Below are 12,015 nucleotides of genomic sequence, written 5' to 3'. Positions count from 1 at the left end.
TTTTTTATTATACAATTATGCTGGCACTTAAAATCTCAGCAAAGCATTTGGATTCTCTTGCCTTGCTCTTTCTCATCCTTAGTTTTGGAGCTGAGTTTAGAGAGGTCCTAAGCCAGGACTGGGTGACTGCGTGAGGTGGTGGAACAAAATGTTCTCTCAGGGTGTCACCATAGAAACAATTGTGGAGTATTGAGCTGCTTCATCCAAACAAGCACATGCTGCAGTTCTTGAAAATTGTCAGGGTTACCTTTGCCTCCCTATTGTGAGTTACCTTTGCAGGTGACTGCTGCTTACAGAGATGGCTGGAAATAATCAGAAGCTGGTAAATAATCAGCTTGTATGATTACAAATTCTGAAAGCCACATCAAATTGTTAAAAGCCAAATCTAACCCTTTTTCAACTAAACACAACTAAACCCTAGTGAAGTAAAGAAGCTTGGTTGCTAGAACACTGGGAAGAAAGTTCCAAAACTTGAACTATTTTTTTTTCCTCAGAAATGTAAACATAGAGGTGCATATAAATAATTACAGTCTATAAAATCTAGCATTTGTCCTGAATCCTAACTGACCCAAAGAAACTGGAGGCTGGAATGATTGACACTTTCTGTGATTGTTGTGATGGCACCTCTTGGCTCCCCCCTCAGCCATCAGTTCCACAGCATGAGAGTTCTCAAGTGGCATGCCAGCTCCAGAGCTCTGCCCTGTTTACAGTGCTTGTTTTTTCTTAACATATTTGATTAATGCAGGCTTAAAAAAGAAGGGATTACAGGCTGGTGTGTGTTTATTTCAAGAGGATAAGCTTTAGCGCATTGCACAGCCATGTATATCTTGTGAACTGCATATGGATTAGGAGTATATGCTGCTTTTATTTTATTACTGAAATGACCAGGTACACATAATCTTCTTGCATCTCCTACCTGTCCTTCAAATTGAAGGTTTTGGATACTTGAGGCAGACAGGGGTGGAGTAGAAGTGGTAAATAAACCATATACACCAGAGGCCAGAGGAAATGCAGGTAATTGGAATGACTGCAGGGCAGCTTGAGAAGGAAATGGTTTAATGTTTTTTTCCAGAGCCGTAGGTGGGGGTGTGAGGGTAACTTGCTCTAAGTCCTCTTGCAGACTGATTCCAGAGATATCTGGTATGAGCCAGCTCTCTTCTTTCCCACTGTCTCTGTTTGTTACATAATGGTAGGCCTCATCCTAAACTAGAACTGTTTGGTAATAGATTTTGTTGAATGACATGGCTTGACTTGGCTAAATCTGGAAAAATGCATGTTAGGAAGTAAAGAGAAAAAATTGTGTCTTAGTCTATGGTATAATACATGTGCTTTTTGTGTATCACATGCTTGGATGTCCACATATTTCACTGTAAAAATGTCTAAACATGAGAGTTTTATAGAAGTAGTGTTTACTGTAGGCAAACTCTGTGAGAGACAGACCAGTGCTCTGTGAATGGGAGATAAATCGTCCAGACCATTTGACAATTTGACTTGCATAAACCTTGTAGCAGATGAAAACGTGTGTAACTTTGGTCAAATGTGTGTTAGGCTCTTATTCAGGCAGAAAAAATGGGTTAATGTGCTGGGAGTACATTTTTCTTCACTGCTTTTTGCAAGATGTTAACTCTAGTTAAATTTTTAAATCCTGTTTCTCCTTTCCACTCCTACAGAGTGGTTGAACAAGAAGCTCAGAGGTCGCAGCAAGTTTCCCAGGACAGAAAAAGTCCCAGCAGGACCAATGGCTGCAGTGAAAACAGGCCCATTGACATCCTGGAAATGCTTAGTAAAGCCAAGGATGAATATGAACGAGTAAGTAAATGTCTCTTTTCTGGAAATGAGTTTTTAGCACATCAGCTGTGCTTTGTTTAAAGAGTGGGCAGTCTCTGCAATAGTTTCAGCAGCCTTGTTTTCAGACTGATGTGTTGTTCCCTCCCTCAGGAACACTGTACTAGGAAACATTCTCTGATTTCAGGCAAGATGGATTGAATCCTGATCATGTGGTCCAACTTGAAGTGTAGCAGGGTAGACCCATTTTACAATGATTTCTCCTGCTGTGAGAAAATTTTGTCTCTGGGAATAGCAAATAAAAATTATGCCCAACAGCATCTGTTTCTTCTTAGTCTCAAAAGATGTCTTGTGGTATTAAAGACTGAGTCATTCAGTACATTTGTAGACTCTATGAAGCATATTTCTTATTAGCTGTAGACTAAATGTAACAATACTGTTCCTTGTCTTTCTGTTCCCCAGTTTATTTCTTCTGTCCTGTCTACTGTTTGTCTTTTTAATAAATTAATTCATCTCAGAAGAAAAAGTCTGTTATCCTTTGCCAGTGCTAAATTCACAAGGTTACATAATGAGGAATGGTAGTTCTCTTAGGAAAGAATTACTTTATATAGTCGTGAGGACCAAATTCATACGTGCAGGATGAATATAAAGGTAATGTGTGGGAGATCCAAACATGGAAACAGAGATTCTGAACACGCCTCTTCCCCAGTATAATAATACAGGAATGTGCCATAGTAAAGCAATGTGTGAGTATTGCATTGCAGAACCATGGTGTGGCTTCTGTGGCTGTGCTGGTGGGAGAAGAGTGAGCACATTGTACAGTGCTTGATTCCTTCCAGGAGTTGCTTGTTGTGCAGCAGAGTTCCTTTGAGTACTTGGGATCTGAGTCTTTGTGGGATTCTAGATGGTTACAGTACAATGTGGGATGATGAGAAAAGAGTGAGCATGTGGATTAAACCTTGTCACTGTCTGAAGTACATTGAGGTCAGCTCAATCTGACAAACAATACAGTATCTTTGACCCAGGCTAGATACTAATTTCTGGAAATCACTCTCATGTTTTTTCAGTGCTTTAAAATACAGATGATTAAAAAAAGTTACTTCTGAATGTGTGTGTATCAGTGCTGTTTGGGGAGAGGTGTCTCTGTATGAAGGCCAGCATTGTGCAAGTAGCAGCTTTTGTAAGATTACAGAAGGAAACATCACAACTTGCGTGATTCATCTTTCAGTGGTGCATCAATTTAGACAGATTTGAAAAAACTGAAGTCTTTTTGCAAAGAAGGGAAAAAACCCATCCCACAAGAATCCACTGCTTTGGTAGTGCCCTCCTGGGTGTGATGAAGCCTTTTTCCCTCTTTGTCCTTGCAGTACTGGATAATACACATTTCCAACAGATGGCTGTTGGATGGCTTGGGATATTCCAGCTTCTCTTCTAATTTTCAGATCTTTTTCATGTGAGAGTACTGAAAAGCTTTTGCTAGAAACAGTGTTCCTAAACATCATAGCTGAAGCTCTGTAGACAAGTAAAATTCTGATGAACAGGAACTGGTATGCAGATATTTTAGTGGACAGTCAACATCTGTGCTGCCAATAATACAACAGTGAAATAGGCAGGCATGGGATACAGCAAAGCTACTTAAAAACTGGGGGGAGTTGTATCTTCATTTCTTCTTGTTGTTTGTGTGTGTGTTTGTTTCTTGATATTTTTACAACACATGAACCATAAATGAACCTGTTCGTGGTGATCCCATCAGAGCCAGCTGTGATTGTAGTTGTGTACAGTTGTCAGAAAAGCAGAAATGAACGATGTTGGTCACGTTTCAAGCAAACTTCTTTGGAGAAGGTTCTGTTGACCACCTCAGCTTTAACAACAAAACCCTGGCACATTAATTTTGGAACTCCTTGTAGCCAATGTGTGCCAATGTTAACTTGATGAAGTAACCAACTTGTTTGGAAGATGGCTTCTTGAGAGACCTTTCCTGTCTTAATTCTTTTTGAATAATTTTATGGTACTTGGTAATTATGCCTGAATTTGTATTTAGGAGCAGAAAGTACTTATCTGCCTGGTACATTCCAGATGGATCATACAGTAATCCTTGTGTGCAGCCCACATGAGATTGGCAGAGTGTCAGCATGCGAAGGGGGCAGAGGGAGTGAAAAAGAGATTTATGAAGGTCTGAGTGATTTAATCTAGGATTCCAAATCAGCTTAATCCTTCAAGTACACACTACATCAAGCCCATATGTGAAAATGAATGAACTCTGAGGGGTTTTTTTTTAATGAAGTGAATGGATGCTTTTTATAGTGTGGTTTTGTGTGTGTATTTCAGTATGAGCAGGGAAACATACTGCAGCTTATCCTCTAGTGAAAAGAAAACTCTGCCTTTCCTGATTTTATAACTAAAAGGCCTCCAGCATTTCAGGCACAAAGAGTTTTGACCTTCAAGTTAGTGGCTAAAAGTCAGAAAGATAGGAGAGTCTGCTTCTCTCCTCTGTCCTTAAATCACAATGTAAAGGCTTGATTTTGTATTTATTGCTTTCAATTAGAAATTGAAAACAAAAGAATAAAGCTCAGATTGCTTTTTAATCTGCTGCTAGAAAGTTTAACCCGTATTTTACTGCTTTGGGTAAGATACCAGAGCAATCATCATGTGTTGTGTCAATGGTTGAGCTCTATCATATGCATGTAGTTTATGCATTGAAAGCTGGGTTATTCTACAGTCTGGGTTTTTTCACTGGTGATTTTAATGGTAATATAATATCTATATTTGCTTATTTTTATGTTTATTAAAGATGAAAGTCAACACCATCTGTGAATATACTGTATTATAATGCAACTCTCTTGCCTGGTTTTGTCTTGTTCATAGTAAACCAAATTAACACCTGAAAATAGATGTAGATGGTTGGTTAAATCTGGTGGAAATAAGTCGGTGACAAGCTCTCTTTCCAACCACTTAGAGTGATTTCTGTCTGGATTTCTTTTTCCTAAGCAGTTCTCGTTTGGGTTCCTGATTTAATGAAGTGTAGCAAATTTCTCTGTTAGTGGCCAGTGCAGATATAGGATGTGAAAAGCCCACCTTTTCTTTCATTTCTTCATTTCATTTTCTTTCAACATTATAATTTTCTTTCTTGGTGAAAAAGTATAAAGCTAGTTGTATTTTCTTTTTGTTTTTCTTGTAACAATAAAGAGTAAAAGCTTTATGAGCGCATACCAGATTCTGGATGTCTTGGTATGATTTTTAGTTCCTAAGATTTCTGAATTCCAGAGTGTCTTACAAAAATCAGTGCTTTGTACATCATCTGTATTTCAGTCCAAGTGCCATGTAAACAGGACTGTATAGTGGGTAAATGTGGACTAAAACCCATATATTTATATTATTCTTTTTTTCTTTTTTTCCCCCCTCAGAATCAGATTAGTGACCTAAGTATTATATCAAGTTCTGGAATGCAACAAAATTCAAATCCTCCAAAGCCAGAAAGCACAGAGCCTTCAGAACAGAAGCCTTCATTACAAGTGCAAGAGCAGGTATGTTTCATCCAACCCTAAATAAAGGAGTTTTTTCATTTAGTACTTTGTTTTGGTATCAAAATAGATTTTTTTCTTGAGATGCCTTCAGTGTTTGCTCCATCTATTATCACTTTAAACAAACTAATGAGTGGGAAGACTTCTAGTATCCTAAATTCTGTCTTTTGACTTAGCATTTTGAAAATAAGAGGCTATGTCCACACTACTGTGAATGTCCATGCTTAAATGGGCCAGCTTGGCTTCTGGAAGAAGTCAGTCCGTGGTAATGTGTGGGATGACTTGGAGAGATAGGAAGCAAGAAAAGATGACCATGCCCCTGTGATCACTCAGGAACTCAAGCCCTGGTCTTGTGCCTCAGACATTTACTGAAGGTTGGTCTGTGCTGCCTTCAAAGCCACAGCCGTGGTCCTGCACGAGGGAGCTGTGCCTTCATACAAGACTTTCTAGAGATAGATTTAGAAAAAAAAGGAAGTAAATTGTGCAGTAACTGAATTCCCTGTAACTCGGAAGTGCAGTGGGCCTGCTTGCAGTGCCACCCAGTGGGCACAGGATGGGCAGTGCTGGTGCTCCTCGGAAATGCCCCATGGAAAACTCCTCTCCCTGCCATGGTCCACTGATGCAATAAACCACTGTGCCTGAGAAATGAAATCCCCTAGGAAAATGTGGGCGACCTTGCACTTAGGACTTGCAAACAAAATAGGTAGTTTGGAGGAGTAGTAGGAGTTTCTAGTTTGGGTTAGGGCTGGGTCTGGGCAGGAGGAATCTGGTTTAGGGGTGGGGTAGTAACAATTAATGAATTAAAATGAGGAGTGGGGAGTTGCTGGGATTATTTTCTGTCACAGCCCTTCCAGCCCCTCAGCAGCACCTCTGGTTTTGGGTCAGTGGTGGACTGACCCCTGGCAGCCAGCTGTGCTTGCTGCATGCCACATCTGGAGACCTGGCACCAGGGTTACCTGAGGCTGTGCTTTCAAAACACATATTTTCTTTGGGTCATTCCATGTAGACTCTACAAAATCAGCTGAAATGCTCCTCCTGACAATGCATGGAATTGCAGAACAGGAATCAATAAAGGAAAAACTGGAAAGATAAGATTCTAACAAATTGCTCTGAAGTAATTACAGGGAAAGTTGATTTATAGAACATGTAAAATGTCATATTTTTAATTCTGTTGAGCTATTTAAAATAATAGCTGCAGAGATACTGGAAAAAATTAATTGGGTAACATAAGTGATAGTTCTGTGAAGCCAGTTAACTGGGTTCAAATATATCTCGAATGTGTTGGTTCTGAGCCACATTTTTAGTAACGTGGACAACTGAGAGACTACTGGAAAAACATTCCATTTCAACTATAAAAACACATTTTTCATCTAATTAAAACAGATGACCAGTGAAATCAAAAAATAGTGTGCATATGCTAAGTACAGTGAGATTGTTAAATTCCCTCCAAAATGTCACACTTGCATGTTGATGAACTTCATCTCATGCTAAAGATACCACACATTTGGGAATAAAAATAAATGTCTTCTCCATGATATTGTGTAGTTAAGTGTCACATCTTGGCAATTCAAAATTAAAATCAGTTGTATCATGAGATGCTTTCGTGCCAGAAATCAGAAAAACTGAACCAGAACACTGATACTGAAGCATGAATTAGCAGAGCTGGGCCTATAAAGCTTACCTGAAATCACTTTTGGACAAACCCTCTGAGCAGCAGCAGTAGCACTCTATTCCTATCAAATAAAGGGATCTTGTGGCCTTAAAGCAGCCCCTGCTGCTAAAGGTCTTCATAAACACACACAGTTGATGATATGCTCAAAGTACACCTTAACCAGAGATAGACAAGGCAAAAGAGGTGTTTTATACTTCCAACTGGAAACTTAACTTGATGTTTGAGACTATCCAGTCTGATTAGGATCAAAGCATGGTAGAGATTTCAGTTTATTACTTGACTATTGTAATGTATTAATAAAGGAAAGCTGCTCAGTTAATAATACTGAAGTGAACAGCTGAGTTTGAAATGATCTGGAACAGTGATTTTTCCTCTTAATGGAATCTTTATGGTTGAAGGACAGGTCTCTAGAACAGGAAGATCAGTGGAAAAAAGAACAATTTTCTAGGAAAATAGTCTTAAGATAATTAATAAGGTTTATAAACCATAGAATGTCCAAGCCCCAAAATGAAAGGGTGCCAGACTTTAACTAGCTAAAATTGAATAACATTAGAGAATGAATGACAGTAGAGATGAGTGACCTGGGCAAAAGACAGTGTGACTTCAAGCTCAAGGTTTTTTGTTGGGCTATTTGTGTGGCACCTGTGCTGCTGTGTCTTGGCTGCTGTTCTTTGTGCTAGGGAAATCAGAGCCAGCAGAGCAATGTGATGGTACAGTAGTTGTCATTGTGAAGTAGCATCTTTGTTTAGACATACCATTAGAATACACTGGAATTGTGCTGCAGGCTATTCAGTCTTCTGAACAGAATGTTGTAATTCAGTCCAGCTGTTTTACATAACTTCTGGTCCTGTGCAACGTCAAAAAAAAAAAAAAGAAAATTTTGCGATTACTGGTGTTAATAGCTGTTTCTTTTCTCTTCAGTGAAAAACATTTTTAAATATTTTCAGCAAATATTAAAAGATTATATCCTTAAAACCATATTTTTCATACAATGTCAGTGATGTAGGCTAGATGTGTATTTTTGGGAGAGACTAAAGGACTGGTAGATGTAACTGTGTATATATACACACTTTTCAAGGATATAAATATACATGTGTTTAGGTTTATATGTAATATCTGCACTGTTAATGAAAAGGGCAAGGAAAACTGTCTATGCCTGTATTGCTAGTTCAGTTGTGCAGCTTCTGGTTTCTATGTTCCTTTCCCATCTTTCAGGCCATTTAATTATTTCCAACTCTGTAAATACTGTTTCATGTGTATGTTTTTTCCCCCACTTCCCTAAAGTGCCTTGTGCAGTTAGGGCTGATAGATGATGGCAGGTGCCATGTTCCTGACTCAGTCCATAGCCTTCCCCCATCCTGACTACTAGTGCACAGACTGTCCTGAGATGGATATAAAGAAAAACCATACATAGCCAGGATGCTCCTCTTCATTAAATAAATTTCAAAATTCCTGTGAATAGGGCACCCTTAATATACAAACTGTATTTTATATGCCTTTGACCTAGTTGTGTCTCATAGTTTCCTTGAATTTGTAATAGACTGTGTGATCTGCACAGTGCTATGTCTAGTTCTAAACTGAAAACTTCCTTCTCCCTTCTTTTTAGCCATTTCAGTCAAGGCAGAAGCACCTGACTTTGGAGGAACTGTTTGGAACCTCTGTACAAAAGGAACAGCCTGCAGCTCCATATCCCAATCCAGAGAGAATGGAGAAGCTGCAGACAGACACACCTGCCAGAGAGCAGCACAGTTTGCTTTTGCCTTTTTCTTTTGACCAGTCACCAGTAATGCAACAATCCCTGGGGAAATCTGAAAGTCCGAGCGTTAAAACCAGTGCCAATCAGCAGGACTGTTTAACACCTATGATAATACCTCCAGCTTCAGTTTCCCAGCCTGATATGAAAAATGTTTCAAGCTATTCAGTCCGTTTAAGCCCTGTTCTTAATTCAGCCTCGACAATGGAAGCTGCCCCTGCTCAGATGCTTCCTGGCCTCAAACAAAGCAACAGTATAATGCAAGTTATGCAGCAAGCTGCCAAGCCCATATCCCCACTGGTGAATCAGCCACCATCTGAAGTGAACCACGCTCCACAGAATCTAATGGCTGGCCAAAGCCAGATCATAGCACCCTTGACAACAGCCAACACAGGGACTGTCTCAAATGCATCTCATACAAGTGTTGATCTTCTCCAGAAACTCAGGTTGACCCCACAGCATGACCAAACACAGCAACAGTCTCTCGCTAAGACTCCCTTAACACCAAACATCTCTGCCTCAGTTGGGCAACTTGCAACACCAGAAAGCTTCAAAGAATCTCACAGTAAGCCATCAGCCTTGAACAGCAAGATAATCTCTCCCCTTCAGGTATTCTGTGGGCTTTGATATCCGTGAAGCTTTAGAGTACATGTATTTTCCCTTGAAAAACGTGCTGTTATATATTAGCTGTTTGAAGATAATGAAGGACTTCCACTGTGTGATATTGATTGAATGGCTAGGTTAGAAATCCAATTCCATTAGTTTTGTGTCATTAGCATCAGCTGTCAGTGACAGACCTGTCTGTAGAGCAGGAGGTTTTTCAAACTGGTGCTGTTAGTGGGTGAAAACGTACTAAAGATTTCATCTGTACTCGTGTCAGAAAAGCACTGCTCAGAGCTGGGGATCTGAGAAGGGACAGAAGGTTACAGGCTGAGCAGTGTGATGAGAGTTGATGTGGTGGAAGTCTAGCCTGTTCCTTATTTGACAGTGTACAGTTAACAATTTCCTTTTTCTGATTATTTTGTTTTGAGTGTTTTGTACTCCTTCAATTTTGACCCACTTCTGGGGGTAGCTGTGGGCTGCATAGAGATGTGGCTTTATAGGTTTGCCATAATATTGAAAGCATAAAACTTAAATTCAGATTTTTCCTCTTTTTCCAGCTTCCCATTAATTATATCAGTTTTAAAAAATTGATTTAATTGTGTCTAAAATCTGCTGAAATTTGCATTTTTGTGGCTTTCTTAAAAACAGAGAACCACCTCTAGAAATTGAGCTGTGGATGGTAACCTATGAATTTTGCTTTTTTTTTTTCTTTAACTCAGACTGTACAACAAAACAAGGAATCAGAAGTATTTCCACAGCCAAAAACTTTGTCTAAAGCAAGTCAAGTAAGTGGATAAGTACCTCTGCTAATTGTTCGTTGGTTTTCTTAGAAAGGGGAAAAAAAAACCAGCTGCAGTACACAGCTGATATCTCAGTCACTGCCCACTGACCATATGCAGAGTTCTTGTGAAACAGAACTGTACTGGAGGAAGGGGGAGCTCCTGTCAATGTGGTGCTCTTGTATAGTCCCTCTTTTTGTTGGTTCTAATGCAGAAATGAAAACACATTTTTGGATTCACAGCCTTGCACTGAGTTTGCACCATTTGAACTGTTGGAGTTTTTTTAATGTTGCAAGCAGGGAGTATTAATGCCATAATACTGTAGTAGGGCTATTAGCCTTGGCCCAACCTTAAGCACCCCAGAGGCTTAAAATGCAATCCTTGCCTTACTGTCTCTGTTTTCCTGAGATACCTTGTATTGTATTAAAAGATACAAAGCAGAAAAAATTGAAGATTAAAGAAAAAAAGAATAACACTTGTTATTGCAAAACTTGTAATAGCAAGTTTTAGCAATCTAAAAACAATTTTAAGTTCTTAGAACTGCCTCGGGTAACAGTTTAAAATAATGTCAATTTTAAGTTTCAAGTTGCAGTTACAAAATAACTGGTAACAGTAAAGTGTTCAAGAATGTTTTAATTATCTTTTTGTTATGTATTCATTTTAGGACACCATTTGTATTTTAATTCTACTTTTCCCTTATGCACCCACTCCTTTTTCAGATCTCTTGCCTCATTCTTGTCAAACTTGCTCTCCATGAAAGCAGTTTTAGTAGCATGCCCAGATCTGATTGTGAAGGCAAAAAAATGACCCTACTTGAAGTAAAATGCTGTTTTAGCTACTGGCCTGCTATAAGATAAGCTCTACAGTCTGTTCATGACCCAGTTAGTAAACAATTACCTAATTAAAAGCATATTATATGGATTTGGGAATTTCAAGAAATATGTGCATGTTGTATAGTAAACTGTCAGTTTAAACACATTGTCTTCAGCTGAAATCCCACGCTGTGAGTCTTCACAGTTTTGACTACAAGAAAATCAATTTGTTAGTTCTGCTGTTGTTGATGTTATTATACACACATTAACTTCAGATGGCTTCGGAGGGCTTTTTCCTCTGAAGATCCTTGGTTATCCAAGGGGAACTCTTTCTGCTGACATATCAAACATCTTTACACATCACATTTAGTGTTGCTTTTCTTTGGAGTGAGATTGGCTTGTTTCTTTTTTTTTTTCACCATGTTGGTCATCCTGGGAGCCTGAGCAAGACATAGATTATCATCCTGAGTAACGATTGCAGTTATCAGGACATGCCAGAGTTAACTCAAAGCGGATGCTTATTTGTGTCCAGTTGATGCAAATGTAGTAGCCTTATAAATGTGCAATTTATGTTTAAAAGGAAAAGTGGTTAAGGCTGTATGTGGATTTTTGTAATGAAATGGAGACAGAACTGTGGAATGATGAGGTGGGAAGATGGTCCTCAAAATACTTCCATCCCACATCCCCCCAAGGGAAAACAGAATATTTCAGTGTACTCCAATGTTTTAATTGTTATTCAGCAGTCTCTTTAAATATGTTGGAGATGCACTTAAAATTTGAAGTAAAGTGTTTGTGGGAGACCATAGAAGTGGGGCTGCAGGAAGCAGGATTGGTCTTTCTGAAAATTCCTAAGAAAAATAATAATTTGCAAAACAGCCATAGGCTCTTTTGATTACTTAAGTGAAAATCTCAACTTTCATTGTATGCGTTATGTTCCAGAAATTCTGGAAGGTAGAAACCACATGAGTAGGAAGGAGTCTGCATACAAGAATGTTCAAGGCTGCTACCTTCTTCAGCTTTGAAAATGAGTACTGTTGATACTAATCTTCATAGGTAGATATTTCTTCATTAAGAGCAACTATTCTTCAAC

At 38.9% G+C, this 12,015-nt stretch overlaps 1 protein-coding gene and 1 long non-coding RNA gene across 4 annotated transcripts in view; one reads left to right on the top strand and one right to left on the bottom strand.

Annotated features, from left to right (window-relative positions):
- Positions 1-12,015, top strand: part of DCP1A (decapping mRNA 1A) — a 32,219-nt gene that overhangs the window by 14,496 nt on the left and 5,708 nt on the right. Inside the window, exons 5-8 of one of the 2 annotated variants that reach the window (XM_039558969.1) lie at positions 1,671-1,809; positions 5,190-5,309; positions 8,585-9,340; positions 10,054-10,119. In XM_039558969.1, the coding sequence (XP_039414903.1) occupies positions 1,671-1,809; positions 5,190-5,309; positions 8,585-9,340; positions 10,054-10,119 (1,081 nt within the window). The remainder of the gene's footprint in view (positions 1-1,670; positions 1,810-5,189; positions 5,310-8,584; positions 9,341-10,053; positions 10,120-12,015) is intronic. The other variant, XM_039558970.1, reaches the window with a different exon arrangement.
- LOC109143341 overlaps positions 1-12,015 on the bottom strand; it is a 53,923-nt gene that overhangs the window by 38,045 nt on the left and 3,863 nt on the right. For both annotated transcript variants that reach the window (XR_005602962.1, XR_005602961.1), the window contains exon 2: positions 7,734-7,825. This is a non-coding gene — a long non-coding RNA (uncharacterized LOC109143341). The remainder of the gene's footprint in view (positions 1-7,733; positions 7,826-12,015) is intronic.

Source organism: Corvus cornix, chromosome 12 (genome assembly GCF_000738735.6).
Source record: "Corvus cornix cornix isolate S_Up_H32 chromosome 12, ASM73873v5, whole genome shotgun sequence".
Taxonomy (NCBI): Eukaryota; Metazoa; Chordata; class Aves; order Passeriformes; family Corvidae; genus Corvus; species Corvus cornix.
Note: the sequence above shows the minus strand (reverse complement) of the source record. Positions and strands in the feature narration are given on the sequence as shown.